The following is a 21,871-nucleotide window of genomic DNA, read 5'->3' on the forward strand; positions in this document are numbered from 1 at the left end:
CTGGTCTGGACAAATAATGTAAAACACTGACTCACTCCAGACTGAATTCTTTACTTAATGTAATATTTATTTCTGTAGAAAACATTAATTTCACATGTACAACACATATCCCCACACATCCCATCGTTATTACAATTCAAAATAAAAAGAAGGCCTGCATCTGGGAGGATATACATGTAACCATGTTGCTTCTGTCCGTCTCCTTGCCCCCCAACCCGGGCTCGAACCAGGGACCCTCTGAACAAATCAGCAACTGCCTCTCATGAGGTATCGTTATTCCCAGGGTCAGCATAGGCTTAAACTGTGGAGTGGAGGAACCAGGTTTGGAGTGATACACATAAGAAATATTTCTTAGCGATTCTTAGCATCATATTTCATTCAGTCATTTTAGGGATCAAATCCTATTATCATCAAACCCAATGAAACATCAGTTGATCAGGTACGAGCTTTGCTTCGGTAACATAGAACGGGGGCAGTCAGCACTTATAGGCGCACCTGCATTTAGTTGACTGTATTTCAGGGGGGGGGGGGGCAGAAAAACTAAGAGATATCGTGTACCTTTGGCTTTAAAAGTCAGTGTTTATCTGTGCAGCAGATGCAGTAGTGTTTGTCGTGGAGTGAATGACCTCAGGGCTGAAATGGCCCCGCGGCAGACATGGCCTTGGTAGAGAAGAGGGGTGTAAGGGAGAGAGAAGGAAAAGAGGGGGGGGGGGCTGGCACAGCTCCTCTGTCAATATATCACAGTGAATCAGTGATAATCACTTGTCATAAGCACTGTTCAGAGAACTTCCCTTAGTCCGATAGTAACCCCAGACCCTGTGCATAGTGCACTATACAAAACTCGATCAACAATGTAAAGAACGGATTCTGAGAACGGTCACATTATAACAAGTCTTTGCAGTTACATTGGTAATCCCCTGCCTTAACGCATCAGGTTGCACCACACTGTTTCATACGCGTACACAACTAGAACGGCCAATATTTAGAGCCTTGGCCTAATGACTAACCCTGATTGTCATAGCGCAACCAACCAATAAACCTCCATCCTTCTAGCCCCGTGTATGCCCTGCGGGTCAGGCCAAGATGGGTCAAGTGGCTTAAATCCCACCCTGATTACAGGGCCAAAAAGGAGGCTTGATATAATGCGGGGGTCATCTGATTCTAACCTGTTGATAGAGAGGGAGAGGAGGGGAAAGGGGGACATCGTGGGAGAGTCTGACAGTGCCTTTATGACTGGTCTCGTCCCTCTGTGTGCTGGGTCACAGTGGGTGAGGAGAGGATTGGAGTGATGGTAAGGAAAAGAGAAGTGCACATGAAAATATGTCACGTGTAGGAAGTTGATTGCTCTAGGTCAGTGTTTTCCCAACTCCGATCCTCCGGTCCTCTGAACAGTACACCATTTCGTTGGCGTTCTGGACAAACACACCTCATTCAACTTATCAAGGGCTTGATGATGAGTTGACAAGTTGAATCAGTTGTGCTTGTCTGGGGCCTACAATACAAATGTGTACTGTTGAGTTATTCAAGGACCAGAGTTGGGAAACGCTGAACTAGTTAATTGAGTATCTTGTCGATAGTATCAACATAAAAGTCCATGTTAAGGGTGAGAGTTAAATAAAAGTTCCCCAGGTTTTAAGACAGCTGTGCAATCTGAGTGTGCAAAACCCATCAACAGAGAAGGCACAGACTGGGACTGGTGAACCCCACACACACACGTTCACACACACGCACACATACACACCTCAGATAAAAATTAAATGTGACAGATCACATGAGCAGCCAGAGCCTCAGACAACAACTGAGTGAACGCTGAGTTTGGAGAGAAGGAAGGAGAAGAAGAGGGTGGAGAGGTCAGAGGGCACTTCCCCCCCCCCCCAGCGTCCACAGAGCCGAGAGTCAGGTGGGTCCAGGAGGAGGGATTGGAAGAGGAAGACGAGGATTAGGAGGAAGGTGTTTTATTCCTTGTGATCAGTCAGACTCGTCCAGAGTGCAACGTCTTCTGAACTCTTGGCCTCGCTCGTGAATCCACTTGTTAGACACTGGAGAGAGAAGATGAAAACTAAGCCAGGTGGACATATAAACACAGACATCAAAAAACATGACGTAGGAAAAAGGACCCACTGCTAACTGCTGCAGCAAACAGTTCGCCGACCGGACACAAGGTTATTTCTGCCCTCAGGCAGACCTGAAGTTCTCAGGGTGTAGGTAATATGGCAGTATTAAAGGATGTAATGAGAGACAGGTTGGCTCACCCCACTTGTTGCCCACTAGGACGGGGCAAGCTGCGTGCCGCGTGCTGTAGTCACCCTCCCCGCTGGGAAACAGGTTATACCAGAACACCGCACTTCCCTGAAAACAACAGTTTACATATACACACATTAAAGACACTGTTCCTGATTCAGCGTTCAAATATCATCAAAGGAAAGAAGTCCTTTCGCACACTTAACAGGAAAAGAATGCGATGTGAACGCCACAGTTGCACGTTTCACCTTTTTGGGCCACACTGCAGCTCCCACATCTGTAAAGACAGTGGCGCCCCCTGATGGCACGTCACTCATCTGCAACAGAGAAGAGAGCGTCCTCAAGCAATCGGTCATACGTACCACTCTAATAGGAGAGATTTTTCCAGTTCAACGTAATTAAACCCCATTGCTGTTTCATGGAATCTTGGAAATTAGATTGATTTACACATGGGTAAATGGAAGATCGAAAGACCTGAAATAGTGAATTGTATAAAGCAGAGATACTAACGTAAATTAGCCAGGTGGCGATGCGGTTCCCAGTGCCCAGCTCTTTAAACGCATCTGGTTCATCTTTCTGCAAAGACAGAGAACATACACAAAGGGTCTAAGGTTAAATAACGCTCAAGGCAAAAACCCCACCCAGATATGAACCCACTAACAGCAGTAGACAAGTGTGCCAGCCATCAACAGTCACCCACTGACTCTCGGTCATGCACGTCATATTTCCCTGACCAGAATCGAAAGAGAAGCCTTGTTTACCCGCCCAAAGTCAAAGTGGGGCTCGTATTGCCCGCCCACGCCGTAATTTGCCACCTGGGGAGAGAGGAAAAGAGGATATAAACAGTGACAGATGCTGTGTTGTCGTTAGAGACACTCGTCTACAGTACTGTAGAATGACCTTTCCTTCCGCTTTACCTTCACAGTACAAACACTAGTCTATCATTGGCTCTTCCTAAGTAGCAAACAGCAGTAAAGTTCATTCCTCATCGATCAATTAAATGTATTTATAAAGCCCTTTTTACATCAGTAGATGTCACAAAGTGCTATACAGAAAACTGGCCTAAATCCCCAAACAGCAAGCACTGCAAATGTAGTCACTGCATGGAATACATTTTTCACCCTGTTGCTATAATAGACATATACACCGAATATGCAGAACATTAGGGACACCTTCCTAATATTGAGTCCCCCCCCCCTTTTGCCCTCAGAACAGCCTCAATTCGTCTGGGCATGGACTCTACAAGTTGTCGAAAGCGTCGCACACAGATGCTGGCCCATGTTGACTCCAATCCTTCCCACAATTGTGTCAAGTTGTCTGGATGTCCTTTGGGTGGTGGACCATTCTTGATACACACGGGAAACTGTTGAGCGCGAAAAACCCAGCAGCATCACAGTTCTTGACACAAACCGGTGCGCCTGGCACCTACTACCATACCCTGTTCAAAGGCACTTAAAATCTTTTGTCTTGCACATTCACCCTCTGAATGACACACATACACAATCCATGTCTCAATTGTCTCGACACAAAATTCCTTCTTTAACCTGCCTCCTCCCCTTCATCTACACTGATTAAAGTGGATTTAACAAGTGACACACAGTACATAAGGGATTCATATCTTTCACCTGGATTCACCTGACCAGCCGACGTCATGGAAAGAGCAGGTGTTCTTAATGTTTCGTATACTCAGTGCATGTTCAAATCATTGGTTGCTAAACCCTATAGGTGTACTGTGAGAGTATCCACTCCTGCCAGTCCTACCAAACTCCCTCAGCCAACCGGATCTTCTGTTGTGTTACCTGCAGCTCCTCCGCTGTCTTGACATTCAGGCCGGTGATATCCTCAATGCGCTGGTTTATCTTGTCCACTACTGGATCCTCATAGGCGGTTAGCCACGCACTGTGATGAGAGACGGAGAGTTTCTGAGTTGGAAAATACACCTTGATTCATGATCAATTGCAGCCAGGCAGCTGACTAATGTTATTACAGATGAGCATGGGCTGCATGCGTTAGTACTGTACGCTAGAAGGGTGTAGGAGAAGGAAACAGGCTGGTTGGGACAGAATGCTTCAAGGGAACCCCATATTTATCCACAAGTCTCAACGCAAAATGTTTTTTTGAGACCCCCCCATTTCTCCTTTTGATATGCTTCTATTTGAAGAATCCCCTTAGTTAATGAAAACTTGAACTGTTTCTCACCAAGGAAGACGGGGCAGAGTAACCATTTGGGGTTATTCATTTAACAACAGACCCCAGTCCTTCTGTCCCTCTACGTAAAAGATCTATAAACTGGATTAGAAAGGTATGGGAGTAACAGAAGATGCTGTTAAGTATCCAGCAGGCAGCAGAATAGACTGGGCAGACTAAGATCTCATCCTTCCATTGGATAGGAGCCACACCTCACTCGGCCCCCTCGAGGGGTCGAACCACGCCGAGTCAGACAAAGCCCCAGTCTCAGGCCTTGTGTTTACACACACCATCATTTAACGGGAGTGCCTGTGTGTGTCCTATGTGCATCCAGCTAATTAGCATAGCCTGTGCATGTTATATAGATGAATAAGACATCCCTTGAAGTGGCTCAATCTAGTCATACATACTGAAGTAGAAATGTGTGTGTGTGTGTGTTGAATTATTCTGGGCTGTTTTTGATGTGCTGTTATTAGGAGAGTACGGCCAGAATTCTGTCTCAAATCCTCAGATATAAATGTGCCATCAGCTGCTATATCGGCTGTACCGTTACAAATATGTTTTCTGTATCAGAGTGGTTAATTAAACCATTTATCTAACAAAAATACAAAATGTACAGCCTAACTAAGAACCCGGATAACTAATGGCCCTAAGATAATTCATTAAAACGTTGCATATTTAATGAGCAAAACACTTCATGTATTTAACTCATTTAGGTGAATGGGCTCAAAGGTCATAATGAAAGTATAATCTGGGGTACCAGACTTGAGGAAAAGAACGGGGTCACCACGATGTTTCCATTTGCTCATCTCAGCTCAATCTATCTGCACCAGGGGGCGCTCTATAACCGCTCCACATTAAACAGGCTTGAAGGGAGCCAAGAGGCCAGCAGCCGCCTTCCTGTAAGAGGAATTCAAGTTTGACTTCCACCCACACGCTGAAATAACATTCTGTAAGATACACCAGAGCCTGCACCAAGATAACCGAAAAAGTCCTTGTGTTTTCAAAGAAAAAGAGCAGATAAAACTACCTTGGCTTGTCATGCTGATAATGTCAATCATCTGATGGGCTGAAGAGGAGAGGAAGGGATCTGATTGTATAGGTCAGGGGAGGGAGGGAGGGAGGTGTATCCGTAAGCAAAGGTCCACAAAGGGGTGAGGGGGAGGGATGAGCAGCGTGAAAGGGCAGACAGGGCCTCATGCAGGCCCCTCCCCTTCACCTTTGACCCCTTACCTCTTGGAGACTCTGTAATGGGCCGTGGTGAGTTTCCCTGTTTGAGGGTCATGCACGGTGGCGCGCCTTAGCTAGCTCCCGGACGGTTCACATTATAGTCACAGATCACAGGACAGACACACAGAGAGGAAGAGGAGAGCCAGAGAAATAGAAAGAGAGAGAGACAGAGAGAGAGACGGTCACTGAATGATCAAGCAACTGTATGAGAGTCAGACTGATGCCAGGCCAGGGCAACCGAACCATGCTGTCTAAAACCATTGCAGCAAACGACTTGCTGAGCTTGCACTCAGGTAATGGCTAGTAATGGCCACTGTCAAACTTAATTGAGAGGCTACAAAAGAAGATGAGATATTAGACTGCCCCTGTCGCACCCCGACTACTGTTAACGGAGTCAGATAACAAGCAGATACTTGACTCCTCTTCCGCCCTCTTGTTATGATCAAAGCAGTGGCAGGACGTCTTGGCAAGAGCACGGGCCCAGAATTATACCTTCTTCAAAATCAACCTACCTTCCAATATACCCTAAATATCTACATTTCACAAAAAAGTGACTTGTCCAGGCAATAACAGCACAAGTTCCCCAAACATACAAACTATCAATTTACACTAGTCATTGTGTACAATCAGTTATAATCATTCTACGCTTAAGTCGTAGAGTTCACGACTAGCTGTTGTGCTTTTGCCAAGGTTCCTGCCCGAAGCGGAGGGGATGCGGGGTGCAGAGGGGTTTGGTGTACAGACAGAGGCACGGTTTGGGTTGCAGTGTTGTGCCCATCCCTGCCTGCTGGTCTTACCTCTTGCTGATGCGATAGTGGGCGGTCTCCAGCACACCAGTAATGGGGTTGGAGATGGTGGCCCGGCGCAGCTGTGGAGCCAACAGCCAACCGGCCGAGAGGACACGGGTTACAGGGACAATCCCTGTTACACACTGGCTGGCTGCTGGACCCACATACACTACTAGGCTACATTACGTCTGTGCTGTGTGTCCCTGCTGGGTTCCCTTACCCTCTCCAAGAGCTGAACCACAGCTTGAGTTATGGATCTCGATCATTGACATCAATACACGATTTATGCGAAAGTCAGATATGTGTTGATACGAAGCTATGATTTGGTTATGATCGTTTGAGGTGATGTTCATTGCCTAGTCAAAACTCCATTTTAGTTCTAACTGAGCTATCAAATACTACTGTATGAGCCAAACAAGTGGGATGTTGCTCTTATCCAGCCAGTGTGTAACAAATAAACAAAACACACACATTGTACACAGTCAGGTCCTCAGGCAGAGTGGGCATCCCCAGTGTTCTTATGGCAGCAATGGAACTTGCATATTACACACATTTTAACCAGTGGAAGCTGGTGAGAGGAGCTATAGGAAGACGGGCTCATTGTAAAGGCTGGAATAAAATAAATGGGACCGTATCCAACACATCAAACATATGGAAACCACGTTTGACTCCGTTCCATTTATTCCATCCAGTGCTGGAAAAAATACCCAATTTTCATACTAAAGGTAAAAATACCTTCATAGAAAATGACTCAAGTGAAAGCGAAAGTCACCCAGTAAAATTCTACTTGAGTAAATATACTTAAGTTTCAAAAGTAAATGTAATTACTAAAATATACTTAAGTTTCAAAAGTAAAAATTATTTCATATTCCTTATATAAAGCAAACAAGACAGCATCATTTTTTTTTAAATACTTTTTTTTTTACGGGTAGCCAGGGGAACTCTCCAACGGAGGCAGTAGGGATGTTATCTTGATAGGTGTGTGAATTAGGCCATTTTCCTATCCTGCTGAGCATTCAAAATTTAGTACTTTTGGGTGTCAGGGAAAATGTATGGAGTAAAAAGTACATCATTTTCCTTAGGAATGTAGTAAAGTAAAAGTAATCAAAAATATAAATAGTAAAGTACAGATACCAAAAAAACTATTTAAATAGTACTTTTGTTTTTACTTAAGTACTTTACACCACTGATTCCATCTCAGCCACAACAATGAGCCTGTCCTCCTATAGCACCCCCCACCAGCCTCCACTGATTTTAACGCCTACCACACTTAGGGTCGCAAAATCCCGGAGACTTTCCCCAAAACTCTCCTCCAAATGGGAATTCTGGAAAACCTTGGAATTTTGGGGGAAAACTGGAAAAATTACTGGAATTTCGCAACCCTTACCACACCCCAGACCTTGCCTTCCCCTGAGGGTGGACCTTGAACTCACCCTGGGTTTGGCCAGCTCTTTGACCTTCTCGATCTCGCTGTTGGAGAGGACGTCGTGGTAACGGATGATGCGTGGGCGGTCCCACTCGTCCTCCTGTTTGACGGGACCCAGCACGTACAGGGGGTGGCGGTTGTTGTCAGAGTAACGGCAGAACATACGACTCTGACGCCGCGGGGTCTGAGATGGGGGAAGGAGAGAGAGACCATTATCATATATAAATCACAGGAGGGTCACCCGAGGTCACAAACTTGCAGATCATTTGCTATGGTATCTGACCCAAACATTACGGGACATATATGGGACATTCTCACAGTTCTGGCCATTGCTATAGCTACTGGCTTAGAACCCATCAAGGCACGGTTCAACGAGTGCACACACACACACCCCCACACACTTGTTCATCCAGGCTTCCGCCTCGTTGCCAAACATAATGACTAGAGTAAACAGATCCATCTATGGACAGACAGACAGGCAGAAGCAGAGCCAGGGGGAGAAGCAGGGAGCGGTGTACGCAGCAGAGAGGACATAGAGAATCATTAAGGAGATTCACGCAGCAGAGAAAAGTGTGCCAAAAGATTCCTATTGTCCTGCCAAACATCGAACTGGTCTCTCTCGGATGAGCATAGGGCTTAGGAAATGCCCATCTATACTGAACAAAAAATATAAATGTAACATGCAACAATTTCAAGGATTTTACTGAGTTACAGTTCATATCAGGAAATCAGTCAATTTAAATAAATAAATTAGACTAATCTGTGGATTTCACATGACTGGGAATAGAGATTTGCATCGGTTGGTCACAGATACCTTAAAAAAAAGATAGGGGCGTGGACCAGAAAAAGTCAGTCTCTGGTGTGACCACCATTTGCCTCATGCAGTGCGACACATCTCCTTCGCACAGAGTTGATCAGGCTGTTGAACTGTGGAATGCTGTCCCACTCCTCTTCAATGGCTGTGCGAAGTTGATGGATATTGCCGTACTTGTCGATCCAGAGCATCCCAAACGTGCTCAATGGGTGACATGTCAGGTGAGTATGCAGGCCATGGAAGAACTGGGACAGGGATTGTGTACAGATCCTTGCGACATGGGGCTGTGCATTGTCATGCTGAAACATGAGGTGATGGCAGTGGATGATTGGCACGACATTCATCCGCTGCCGTCAGGATCGAGTCACGGTATCTCTGTGCATTCAAACTGACATCGATAACATGCAATTGTGATCGTTGTCCGTAGCTTATGCCTGCCCATACCATAACCCCACCGCCACCATGGGGCACTCTGTTCACAACGTTGACATCAGCAAACCGCTCGCCCACACAACGCCATACACGTGGTCTGCGGTTGTGAGGCCGGTTGGACGTAGTACCAAATTCTTTAAAACGACGCTGGAGAAATGAACATTTAATTTACTGGCAACAGCTCTGGCGGACATTCCTCCAGTCAGCATGCCAATCGCATGCTCCCTCACTTGAGAAATGTGTGGCATTGTGGCACATTTTAAAGTGGCCTTTTATTGTCCATAAGGTGCAGCTGCGTAATGATCATGCTGTTTAATCAGCTTCGTGATATGCCACACCTATTAGGTAGATGGATTATCTTGGCAAAGGAGAAATGCTCACTAACAGGGATGAAAAACACATTTGAACGCACAATTTGAGCGAAATAAGCTTTTTGTGCATATGGAACATTCCTGGGATATTTTATTTCAGCTCATGAAACACTTTACATTTATATTTTTGTTCAGTGTAATTCCATGATCAATATAGAGCCTTTCAAGACGAGTAGGACTTAAGCCATTTAAACATCAAAATACATAGCCATTAGAAGTTCTGCATGCAGAGTGTGTGTGTTAGTACCAGTGGAGGCTGGTGAGGGGAGGATGGCTCATAGTAATGGCTGGAAAGAAATTAATGGAGTAGTATCAAACACATGGAAGCCATGTGTCTGATATCTTTCCATTTATTCTATTCCAGCTACTACTATGAGTCTGTCCTCCGATTTAAAGTGCCACCAGTGGTCAGTACAGCCTCTCACCATCTTGATGCCCTCGCCGCGACACAGCTGTTCGTACTTCCTCCTCTCAGGCAGGTAGTCTGCAGGTCTGCCCTTCTTCTCAGATGCCTCCCGCTTCTCCCTCTCTCTTTTCTCCTTCTCCTTCAGGCCCTCCTCTGCCTCCACCTTCTTCTGCTTGGCCAGCTGGTACTCAAAGTACTTCAGGTTGCCATTGGCTCGCTGGTGGGCAGAGTCTGAGGAACACAGCAGACACATTTACGACTGAAGATGAGAATCTACTCAGTATTGTCCTGTGCATTACAATGAAGACATGAAACGCATATGAAACACATATCACAAATATCCACTCACCCAATTTCAGCAGTCTCTTGGTGTAGTCCAGGGCCCTCTCTAGCTCCCCCTGCTGGTAGATGGAGTAGCTGAGGTAGTCCAGGATGGTCACCATGTCCACGCTGGACTCCTCTCCCCCGTCCAGCTGTTTCAGGGCCTGCTCCATCCACAGCTCCGTGTGGTAGTAGTCTGCATCAGAGTAGGCAATCTTCCCCAGCTCAAAGCAGTCCTCCACCGTCATAGGGCTCATAGTGACATCCGTATTGGTTCCTGTGTGTAGACGTGAGTGAGTGACACACACGCATCAGACACACACATAGACTCATCTCATCACCATAAAAATTCCATCTTGGCAGCATTTGCATACAGTGCATTTCCATGGCATTACATGGGATTTCAAGACTTCATGTGGACTAAATGGGGCTTTCAACTGCATGTTGTGAGCCCTGTGCAGGGTTTCCCGTAACAGAAGCAGGAGCAGCAATCACTGAAGCTATAACAGAACGTCCGCCGGCAACACGCCCACGGCTAATCCACTCCTGGTATGCAGCTCCCTCCACATGCCTTTCCCTGCCTGCCCCTCACCCCCCTCACCAGGAAACTCCCTCATGGAGATGTTATGCGTTTCCAGCCAGTAGGTGCCTAAATGACTATTGCCTCATAGCACTCACATCTATAGCCATGAAATGCTTTGAAAGGCTGGTCATGCCTCACATCAACACCATCATCCCAGACACCTTAGACCCACTCCAATTCGCATACCGCCCCAACAGATCCACAGATAGTGCAATAGAGATTGCGCTCCACACTGCCCTGACTCACCTGGACAAAAGGAATACCCAAGGTAAGAATGCTGTTCATTGATTACTGCTCGCATTTAACACCATAGTCCCCATCCAAGCTCATCACCAAGCTCAGGTGACACCTCCCTGGACACTCCCTCTGCAACTGGATCCTGAACTTCCTGAGGGCCGCCCCCAGGTGGCGAGGGTGGTCAACAACACATCCCCATGCTGACCATCACTGCCTGATTGCCTGCATCCGCTATGGGTTCGTGGTCAAACGACCACCCCTCATCACTGTCAAACACTCCCTAAAACACTTCTGCGAGAAGGCCTTTCTAATCGACCTGGCCCGGGTATCCTGGAAGGATATTGACCTCATTCCGTCAGTAGAGGATGCCTGGTTGCTCTTCAAAAGTGCTTTCTTCTCCATCTTAAATAAGCATGCCCCTTTGAAAAAATGTAGAACTAAGAACAGATATAGCCCTTGGTTCACTCCAGACCTGACTGCCCTCGACCAGCACAAAAACATCCTGTGGCGGACTGCACTAGCATCGAATAGTCCCCGCGATGCGATATGCAACTTTTCAGGGAAGTCAGGAACCAATACACGTAGTCAGTCAGGAAAGCAAAGACTAGCTTTTTCAAACAGAAATTTGCATCCTGTAGCTCTAACTCCAAAAAGTTCTGGAACACTGTAAAGTCCATGGAGAATAAGAGCACCTCCTCCCAGCTGCCCACTGCACCGAGGCTAGGTAACACTGTCACCACCGATAAATCCACAATAATCGAGAATTTCAATAAGCATTTCTCTACGGCTGGCCATGCTTTCTGCCTGGCCACCCCAACCCCGGCCAACAGCTCCGCAGCCGCTGCAGCTACTTGCCCAAGCCTCCCCAGCTTCTCCTTCACCCAAATCCAGATAGCAGACATCCTGAAAGAGCTGCAAAACCTGGACCTGTACAAATCAGCTGGGCTAGACAATCTGGACCCTCTCTTTCTAAAATTATCCACCACCATTGTTGCAACCCCTATTACCAGCCTGTTCAACCTCTCTTTCGTATCTTCCGAGATCCCTAAAGATTGGAAAGCTGCCGCGGTCATCCCCTGACACTCTAGACCCAAACTATTATGGACCGATATCCATCCTGCCCTGCCTTTCTAAAGCCAAGTCAACAAACAGATCACTGACCATTTCGTATCCCACCGTACCTTCTCCGCTGTGCAATCCGGTTTCCGAGCTGGTCACGGGTGCACCTCGACCACACTCAAGGTACTAAACGATATCATAACCGCCATCGATAAAAGACAGTACTGTGCAGCCGTCTTCATCGACCTGGCCAAGGCTTTCGACTCTGTCAATCACCGTATTGTTATTGGTAGACTCAATAGCCTTGGTTTCTCAAATGACTGCCTCGCCTGGTTCACCAACTACTTCTCAGACAGAGTTCAGTGTGTCAAATCGGAGGGCCAGTTGTCCGGACCTCTGGCAGTCTCTATGGGGGTACCACAATTCTTGAGGTTCAATTCTTGAGCCGACTCTTTTCTCTGTATATATCAACGATGTCGCTCTTGCTGCGGGTGATTCTTTGATCCACCTCTACGGAGACGACACCATTCTGTATACATCTGCCCCCTCCTTGGACACTGTGTTAACTAACGAGCTTCAGTGCCATACAACACTCCTCCGTGGTCTCCAACAGCTCTTAAACGCTAGTAAAACCAAATGCATGCTTTTCAACCGTTCGCTGCCCACACCCGCCTGCCCGACTAGCATCACTACTCTGGACGGTTCTAACTTAGAATATGTGGACAACTACAAATAGCTAGGTGTCTGGCTAGACTCTCCTTCCAGACTTAAACATCTCCAACACAAAATTAAATCTAGAATCGGCTTCCTATTTCGCAACAAAGCCTCCTTCACTCACGCCGCCAAACATACCCTCGTAAAACTGACTATCCTACCGATCCTCGACTTCGGCGATGTAATTTACAAAATAGCTTCCAATACTCTACTCAGCAAACTGGATGCAGTCTATCACAGTGCCATCCGTTTTGTTACCAAAGCCCCTTATACCACCCACCACTGCGACCTGTATGCTCTAGTCGGCTGGCCCTCGCTACATATTCATCGCCAGGCCCACTGGCTCCAGGTCATCTATAAGTCGATGCTAGGTAAAGCTACGCCTTATCTCAGCTCACTGGTCACGATAACAACACCCACCCATAGCACATGCTCTAGCAGGTATCTTTCACTGGCCATCCCCAAAGCCAACACATACTTTGGCCGCCTTTCCTTCCAGTTCTCTGCTGCCAATGACTGGAACGAATTGCAAAAAAAAAAAAGATTACACATTTTAAAAACTGAAAAAAAAACTATTAAAAAAATGTTAAACTGAAAAAAACTATTTCAAAAAAATAAAAAAATATCGCTGAAGCTGGAGACTTATATTTCCCTCACTAACTTTAAACATCAACTATCTGAGCAGCTCACCGATCACTGCAGCTGTACATAGCCCATCTGTAAATAGTCCACCCAATCTACCTACATCATCCCCATATTGTTTTTATTTACTTTTCTGCTCTTTTGCACACCAGTATTTCTACTTGCACATCATCATCTGCTCATCTATCACTCCAGTGTTAATTTGCTAAAATGTAACTACTTCGCTACTATGGCCTATTTATTGCCTTACCTCCTCACACGATTTGCACACACTGTATATAGACTTTCTTTTTTTCTATTGTGTTATTGACTGTACGCTTGTTTATTCCATGTGTAACTCTGGGTTGTTGTTTGTGTCGCACTGCTTTGCTTTATCTTGGCCAGGTCGCAGTTGTAAATGAGAACTTGTTCTCAACTAGCTTACCTGGTTAAATAAAGGTGAAAAAAATATATATATATATATATATTTTATTTTTATATATATATAAATAATCAACACGTGGGCCCCTCAGGGGTGTGTGCTTAGTCCCTTCCTGAACTCAGTGTTCACCCACGAATGTGTGGCCTAACACAACTCCAACATCATCATCAAGTTTGCCGACCCGCCGGTGGTAGGTCTGATCACCAACGACGAGGCAGCCTGCTAGAGCTTGGAGCTTGCAACGCCAGGGTTGTGGATTCGATTCCCACAGAGGACCAGTACGAGAGAATAAAGTATGAAATGTATGCAATCACTACTGTGAGTCGCTCTGGATTAAAGGGTCTGCTAAATGACTAACATATAAATGTATAGGGAGGTGGTCAGAGACCTGGCAGTGTGGTGCCAGCACAACAACCTCTCCCTCAACGTCAGCAAGACAAAGGAGCTGATCGTGGACAACATGAAATGGAGGGGCGAGCACACCCCCATCCACATTGACGGGGCTGTAGTGGAGCAGGTCGAGAGCTTCAAGTTCCTCGGTGTCCACATCACTAAGGAATTAACATGGTCTACACACACACCCCCTAACAGTTGTGAAGAGGGCACGACAGCACCTGTTCCTCCTCAGGAAGCTGAAAAGATTAGGCATGGGCCCTCAGATCCTCAAAACGTTCTACAGCTGCACCATTGAGAGCATCTTGTCTGGCTGCATCACCACAAGGTACGGCAACTGCAAGGCACACGCCACTACAGAGCGTGGTTAGTATGGCCGAGTACATCACTGGGGCCGAGCTCCCTGCCATCCAGGACCTCTATACCGGGAGGTGTCAGAGGAAGGCCCAACGAATTGTCAAAGACTCCAACCACCCAAGCCATAGACTGTTCACTCTACTGCCGCACGGCAAGTCTGGAACCAACAGGACCATGAACAGCTTCTACCCCCAAGCCATAAGACTGCTAAATAGCTCATCAAATGGCTACCTGGAATACCCGCACTAACCCTTTTTTTTGCACTAACTCTCTTGTACTGACAATGCACACACACTGGACTCTACCCACACACACTTACACTGATACCCCATCACACACTACATACGCCCACACATACATACTGACGCCACACACACTTTCCCACACGCTGCTGCTACTGTCTATTATCTATCATGTTGCCTAGTCACTTTACCCCTACCTATATGTACCTGGTACCCCCTGTAGATAACCATGTTATTTTTACTCCTTAAATCACTGTGTATTTATTCCTCGTGTCACTATTTCTATTTGATCACTAAATCTGCATTGCTGGAAAAGGACCCATAAGTAAGTATTTCACTGTTAATCTATACCTGTTGTTCACAAAGCATGTGACGCATAGATTTAAAGCCCCTAGCCTCTACCTCCCTGACCCATCACCCCTCACCAGGCAGCTCTCCCGTGGAGATGGTTTGCGTGTCCAGTCGGTAGGTGTCCTGCAGCCTCATCAGGGCCTTGGCTGCCCCCGTCTGGTCATCATCATTGGGGAAGTACTGTCTCTGGATGGTCAGGTTAGAGATAAACCCTGGAGTATGGGAAGGAAAGATTGCTAAGAAGCTCAATTCTATTATACGAGATCTTCCCTCAAGGTGGTACAGATGCTAAAAGATGCTTGGAGAACAATCTTGTTCCTCTCTGAGTGGAAAAAGACCCTGTTCCATCACTTTAGTGAAAAAAAATGCTACCGATTAAAAAAAAAAAAAAAAAAAAATGTCAATTAGCACTTAGCAATAATTTGGAAGGATGAATCTTTATGTGGTAATAGAGCATGTATACAGTCGTTATAATAGAGGCCCATGAGTAACCCTGACCATCAGACATGTCCTTGAGGACCAGGCTCTCCAGCTCTCCCCACTCTGTGTTGAGTCTCTTCATCAGCTTGAAGGCGTTGACTGGGTGGCCCAGGAAGCCCTCTGGGTCCTGAGTGGCCGTGGCCGACAACACGTCCAGCTTCTGAGCCCACCTGGACACGTCGCGGAAAGGGAAAACACATTCAGTATACGGCTCCTAGAAGCAAACAGTGATTCCTTGTCTGATGCATTTCTACATATGACACACATACATCAACAACGTATTCATGTACTCCCTCTACAGACAAACATGCTCGCACGCCTGTCCCTCAGCACCATTGAAAAGGCAATAGATAAAGAGATCAGTTTCCTCATGTCCTGGACTTGACACAGCCGGTTGGTTCATTGACGGTGTCTCTTTATAGTAACACAATAAGCGGAGAGGAAAACTAGGTGTCTTGTTAGCCGGGTCCATTGTAAGTGATATGACACCCTCAGCAATATGATACCCACCGAGGGTGTTGTTGTACAGGTGACATTGTGAAGAAGGATATGGAAAATGATTCTCTTTGATAGTATTTATACCATTGTGTGTATGCCTTGTGGGAGAGAGTAAAGTGAGCAAGTACGAGAGAGTAGCTATCTGGGCATTTGAGAGTGAGTGACAAAGATAGCGAGATAGGGCTAGAGAGATAAAGCGACTGGGGGGGGGGGTCTCTCCTCTCACTTTTTGACTTGCTCCAGCTTGCTCTCCTCTGCTCTGATGTAATCCTTCAGAGAGGTGACCAGGTCCTTTTCTGTGTACAGCAGATCTGTCATCTGACCTGGGGAACACAGTGAAACACGGGGTCAAAGGTTGTATAAATGTTGAATACATAGAAGAGCTATACATGTTTGTAATGCTTATGTCTGTGATAAACACATTTCTCCCCCTAGGGTTAAGGTTTGTGACCAAGACAGGATGGTAGTGATTGAGGTAATTTCCATGTAAAAACACCCATGAGCCCCAACGTGAAGATTATAGGAGCATATCAAACTGGGTGTCAAATAAAAGCTAAGAGTCTATATTTTTGTGGAATTAAGGCATGTATACATTTTTCAACCATTTTCATTGAAAAAGGCGTGTTAGAAAACATCTCCCATAAAAAGTCTTCAGAGGTATTATAAACACGTCAAAACACAGTAGCGTTGTAGTGAAGACCCCTGGCAACTAATATCAACACTTCTATTAAGCGTTGGAGAAATGTTTCTGCATTCTGTAAGTTTAAGAAACATTGCCTTGTGCCTTGAAATTCCATTACCAAAAACCCACATCTTTATATTGTCTAATTTCTCTCCCTCATGAGGGAGGATAATGAAAGTTCACAGAAGTAACAAGTAAAGGCAGACCTATCAATGAGTTATAGTGTTTATACTGATATCAATTTTGTTAATTAATGAAGTATTCATTTAATTATAATTTAGTTCATATTAATTAAGGGCTCCCTAGTGGCGCAGCAGTCTAAGGCACTGCATCTCAGGCTACCCTGGTTCGATTCCTGGCTGTATCACAACCGGACGTGATTGGGAGTCCCACAGGGCGGCGCACAATTGGCCCAGCGTCGTCCGAGTTAGGGTTTGGCCGGGGTAGGCCGTCATTGTAAATAAGAATTTGTTCTTAACTGACTTGCCTAGTTAAATAAATAAAAACAATAAAGTGATTAAAACTCGAAATTCAGATCCCAAATCAGTAACTGAATTTCTGATATTGAATTGGCTACAATGGGAAATCATTCATCACAAACCACATATGGGTTCACAAGTTTGTACAGCACAGAACAGTAGAGTACAGTAAAGAAAAGTAGAGTATAGTTCAGTACAGTACACAGTAGAGCACACCAGCATTGAGTACACTATAATGCACTGTGTTGTACTGTAATGAACTATATTCTACTTTATTGTACAGTACTCTGCTGAGCTCTACTGTGCTGTAATTTGATGTCCAAACCTGTGAAACGTAGACATGGTTCAGATTTGGTCCAGTTCGGACCAACCAAATTTGGTCTTGTTTGATGGCAGAGCTCATTAAAATAATAGCCAGTGTGTAGAATAATATACAAATATGCAAAGTAGGATATTGCATATTTATACCTTTGTGTACCTATTTAGGATACATCACCATGAAGAGAATGGCATTCATTACCATAATAATGCATTTCTGTGCAGTACAGGTCAGGGACCCATGATGCAATTCTGTTAACGCAATTCTGTTACTGGGCGTAAAACCACTTCACTCACAGTAGTTTCAATAACCAAAACAGATTATTTTAAAAAGTCTGTGTGTCATGTCCTAGATGACACCACATTCTTTCTGCAGACATCGTTAAATCTTAATTCGGAGCAGATAGTTTTTGGAAAGCGTGGACACGTAAAAAACAGAGGGAGATTTTACTGAAATTCTCTTACCAAACTTGCATCTGCACAGTTCTTCCAGTAAATGTGTTTTTATTTGAAACGTTTAGTGTAAATTCGAGAGCTTGTACGGTTCTATCTGCAAAAAGATGAGATAATTGGCCTTCAAGTCCCGAACTCTCATTGGTTTGAATGGTGTCAGCAATTTTTTTATCTTGTATTCTTTTAAACTTAACATGAATTGGGGGTATTTAGAGTACTAGATCGGTAGAGAACATTGAACAGAACAAGGCTGTGTCAATAACTACATTTTGACAACAATTCAGAAGGAACCTTATCGTCATGCTCTCCGATTGTTATAAGTAGTCCATGTGCAAAGAGCTGTATGGTTCGGTAAACTTTGAAATCAATGGGTTTTGTTTGGCATACACTTTAAGTGAACTTGGAATTGCCCTAAACCTACTAAATAAAGGGGTCTATAAAGGATTGTTCATGGAAAATAGAAGGAGGGGGATATTTACCAATGGAGGTGAAGAAATCTTTGTCAGCGGAGGATGTGTAGAAGAGACAAGTCAACAACACACACCAGACACCCCTCGGCGCCATCTTTGCACTGCTGCACAGGGGTCTGTAAGAGACAGGTAGACAAGTTGTTAGTCTGTTACATATCATATTAATAGCTGTGAGATGTAAGGGCACTTGCATGTCTCAGCATGCTAACTGGCTGAGCAGAAGCTCCTATTAATTTGTTGCCTACACTGGGAGATGGTTTTGCCAGGCTTGCCTCCAGAACCCACCGAGTCTGCACGCACCCAGTGAATATGTAACCAATGCCAGCTCATGCCCCGGCGTGACCCACTCTGGTCCTTTCACTGCTCCCAGAAGGCCTTAGTTCTTTACACAATTACTACCGTGTAACTCGTGTTGCTCCAACAAAAAAACAAAAAAACACTTCGTAGACTCAAAGCGAGGATTTTCAATTACTTTTAGTCTATGAAAAAATGTGTTTTCATTTTACAGTGTCTATCTATAAAAAATAAAAAAAAACAGACTTGATACTCAGTTGTTGAGTCACACAGTGACCATTTGAGACAAAGAGGACAGTACTCCGTTTGACCAGAGGACATTTGAGGCTTTTAGGATGATGGAGTACACATGCCGGCCAGTGCAAGCAGCAACTGCATCCCAAGGAGCGCAAGGAGCAGAGGGGGGTCAAGGTGGGAGGGTAAGGCTTGATTTCCCACACACTGCACCACACCAGCCTTTTGGGAAGCCCAAGTATTTACGACGGGCAATCAAATACCCGGGAGAGAGCACAAGTTCACACAAAAGGCTGGAGTGCAGTAGGTACAGTACAGTAAATAAACAGGCCAATGGGCTTAATTTCCTTTCACGTTGGTCTGGATTTGATTTCTGATTGGTACTTCTAAAACAGAGGCCCAGGACAGATGACCCATCACTCATCCCTGTCTAGGGAAATGTAAAGTAGGTCTCATCACCAAATGGTCTGGAATGTGGGAGATGTGACTCTACAAGACTACCAACAGCTAGGCTACTTGGTTAAGAAAACTCGTGAGGACACGCAGAGGTGATGCGTCTGTAATCTGCTTTGTTCACTAAAACAGTTTAGAATTGTTCAATAACACAAGCTGACAGCCATGTTGTATACCAGCTGTCTTAACTGGTTGAAGAAAACTAATCCTGACGTATTCCAGCAGATGACTGGGAATGTTCGAGTCAATGAGTCATAAACTGGATGTATAGCCAGCCTAGGGTTGGAGAGGTTCAGGCTAGGGAGTGACATTCGGGGAGAGAAGACTGCCACGTTCATGCCCCTCCCCCATAGCTGGGATTTTGGGAGCTCCCTATCAAAAATAGATTTCCTAGAAGCCCTACCGCTAATAACTAGAGTCTGACTGCAAATGAAAGATTGGTATATAAAAAGGGAAGTTACATTTGCTTGAGTTTCATTTTCCACATCTGGTATTTTTTATTATTCTGGCCCTGCAGTAGCTGACTAAACTCAATGAACTTCCTTGACAATGGAGATGAGTTCGGTCAGCTAACTTAACCCTGAAACTATGTTTCTGAACGGTCTGCACGTAGGCAACTCTTCTCTTGAAATAGCAACATGTGTGCAATAACGTAGTAACCAATTGTTTCCAGCAACATGTTACTGTTACGTGTAGAATGGAGGGTAAAAAAAACACATTGGAGATAGAAACATCGAGCTTAACTACGGTTTACTGCAGGTGCGACACAACTTTTTGATACCTTCACATTATTGTTGCTACTGTCCAGCAGGGCAAATCAAAACCAAGCCAGATATCAACACAGTATCAATAGCAAAAATCTAGCTACTGTGACTGACAAACATTTTTTTTCTCCAATGTGTTATTTCATAAAGGAATGCAGTGGACCAAAACGAATAGCTGTTTAGCCATTAAGTCCAGAGTGACTGAAGAAATGTCCAGACGTTTCCTCCAATAAATACTACAGTGAGTGATATCATGCAATAATTAAGAACATCAATGACATATTTTAGTACCTTTTTCGGCCCAGCACTGCGTTCGGAAGGTTAAATCCCCACGTCAATTGACACCGCTGTTTTCTCCAAATCCTCGGTATTTGAACTGACCTGCGGTGAGCTGGTAGGTTTACGTACCAGTATTTTTTTTTAAAAACCTTCCCTTTTCTCTTCAGTGACATTTTACAGGATGGTAAATGTCGCCACCTGGCGGCTGAATTTAAACAATGACTGAAATACAGTCGTGCTGTTTAAATGTACTGTAACTCAAAACTACTCCACTGTCTTCGTATTTACGGAGTATTATGGCCAAGCAAAAAGAAACAAATCAAATAAACTGCGATGAGTGGTGGTTCTTGGATACATTTTTCTTGCTTGGAGAGTACTTTTTTTTAAAAAGTGGTACAATTTCGAGTATAAGCAATATTTCGAGAATTAAGTCAAAATAAAATTTGGTGAATAAAGTGTCAATATTTAGAGAATAATATCTACATTTAATTTCGACAATAAATATAAAAAAATAAATAAAGTAGATATTTTCACAATAGTCGTAGTTACATTTCAAGATTAAAATTTGTATTTTTTTATTAACCCTTGTGTGGTGTTCATGTTTTTGTTATTTACCCAATGTTCGCGGATCTGATGGATCCACAACATTGGGTTTTTAAAACAATACAGCCATAACAATTTACGTAAAAATACTTAAATGTTGACTTATATCAATTACAAGCAATATAGACAGCATGTTTGGTTAATATTTGACATTTACCTCTGCTAGGTCACATTTTTCAATAAAAGCACCATTTGTTTTTTGGGGGGTAAAAATCAATTATAATCAAGACATGGGTGGAATAAATCATGTTTATCTTGAAGAAATATAAATGAAACAAGGTTTTCATCACTATTGATGTTTATTGCTTTGAACTGAACACATTGGAAGGACAAATTTTACACACAGTATTTTATGGCAATGATAAATTAGCCCCATTGAACACAAATTAAGGCCGGTCTACACACCACATGAGGGACAGCGTTTTACTGTGTGTGTGTGTGTTGCAAATGTATTCCTTGCACTTGATGCATGTGTAATGTGTCTTCCTGTCCTTCTTGGGTCCACACACATCACAACGTTTCTTCTTGTTGCTACCGGCTGCATCTAGAATGAACACACTTAGTTCAGGAATTTTACTAAGATCTTACTCACTTACTCACATATATCGTTACAGCAGGCCAAGGTAGGAGAGTCAGACACACACACGCA

The 21,871-nt window shown here is 44.6% G+C and overlaps 1 protein-coding gene across 3 annotated transcripts; it reads right to left on the reverse strand.

The window, feature by feature from the left end:
* Positions 1-46: 46 nt before the first annotated feature.
* On the reverse strand, positions 47-20,777 carry p4ha1 (procollagen-proline, 2-oxoglutarate 4-dioxygenase (proline 4-hydroxylase), alpha polypeptide I). Of its 3 annotated transcripts, XM_045709937.1 has the most exons (16): positions 20,632-20,777; positions 18,605-18,711; positions 16,420-16,516; positions 15,714-15,865; positions 15,290-15,427; positions 10,245-10,493; positions 9,915-10,126; positions 7,880-8,056; positions 6,456-6,526; positions 5,662-5,727; positions 4,041-4,140; positions 3,003-3,056; positions 2,752-2,817; positions 2,490-2,558; positions 2,253-2,349; positions 47-2,039 (listed from the first exon to the last, which is right to left on the reverse strand). In XM_045709937.1, exons 2-16 carry the CDS (start codon positions 18,687-18,689, stop codon positions 1,969-1,971), a joined length of 1,704 nt encoding a protein of 567 aa, XP_045565893.1. In that variant the 5' UTR covers positions 18,690-18,711; positions 20,632-20,777; the 3' UTR covers positions 47-1,968.
* Positions 20,778-21,871: the final 1,094 nt, after the last annotated feature.

The sequence above is a fragment of the Salmo salar genome, chromosome ssa28 (assembly GCF_905237065.1).
Source record: "Salmo salar chromosome ssa28, Ssal_v3.1, whole genome shotgun sequence".
In the NCBI taxonomy this organism is placed as follows: Eukaryota; Metazoa; Chordata; class Actinopteri; order Salmoniformes; family Salmonidae; genus Salmo; species Salmo salar.

What these genes read in the sequence shown, in the direction of transcription:
- p4ha1 (XM_045709937.1), bottom strand. Translation starts at nt 18,689, where the DNA reads ATGGCGCCGAGGGGTGTCTGGTGTGTGTTGTTGACTTGTCTCTTCTAC. An exon ending in CAAGAGACTGCTGAAATTGG is followed by an intron (nt 10,127 to 10,244) that starts GTGAGTGGATAT and finishes TGTGTTCCTCAG; the next exon opens with ACTCTGCCCACCAGCGAGCC. An exon ending in CACTATCGCATCAGCAAGAG is followed by an intron (nt 5,728 to 6,455) that starts GTAAGACCAGCA and finishes GAGCTAGCTAAG; the next exon opens with GCGCGCCACCGTGCATGACC.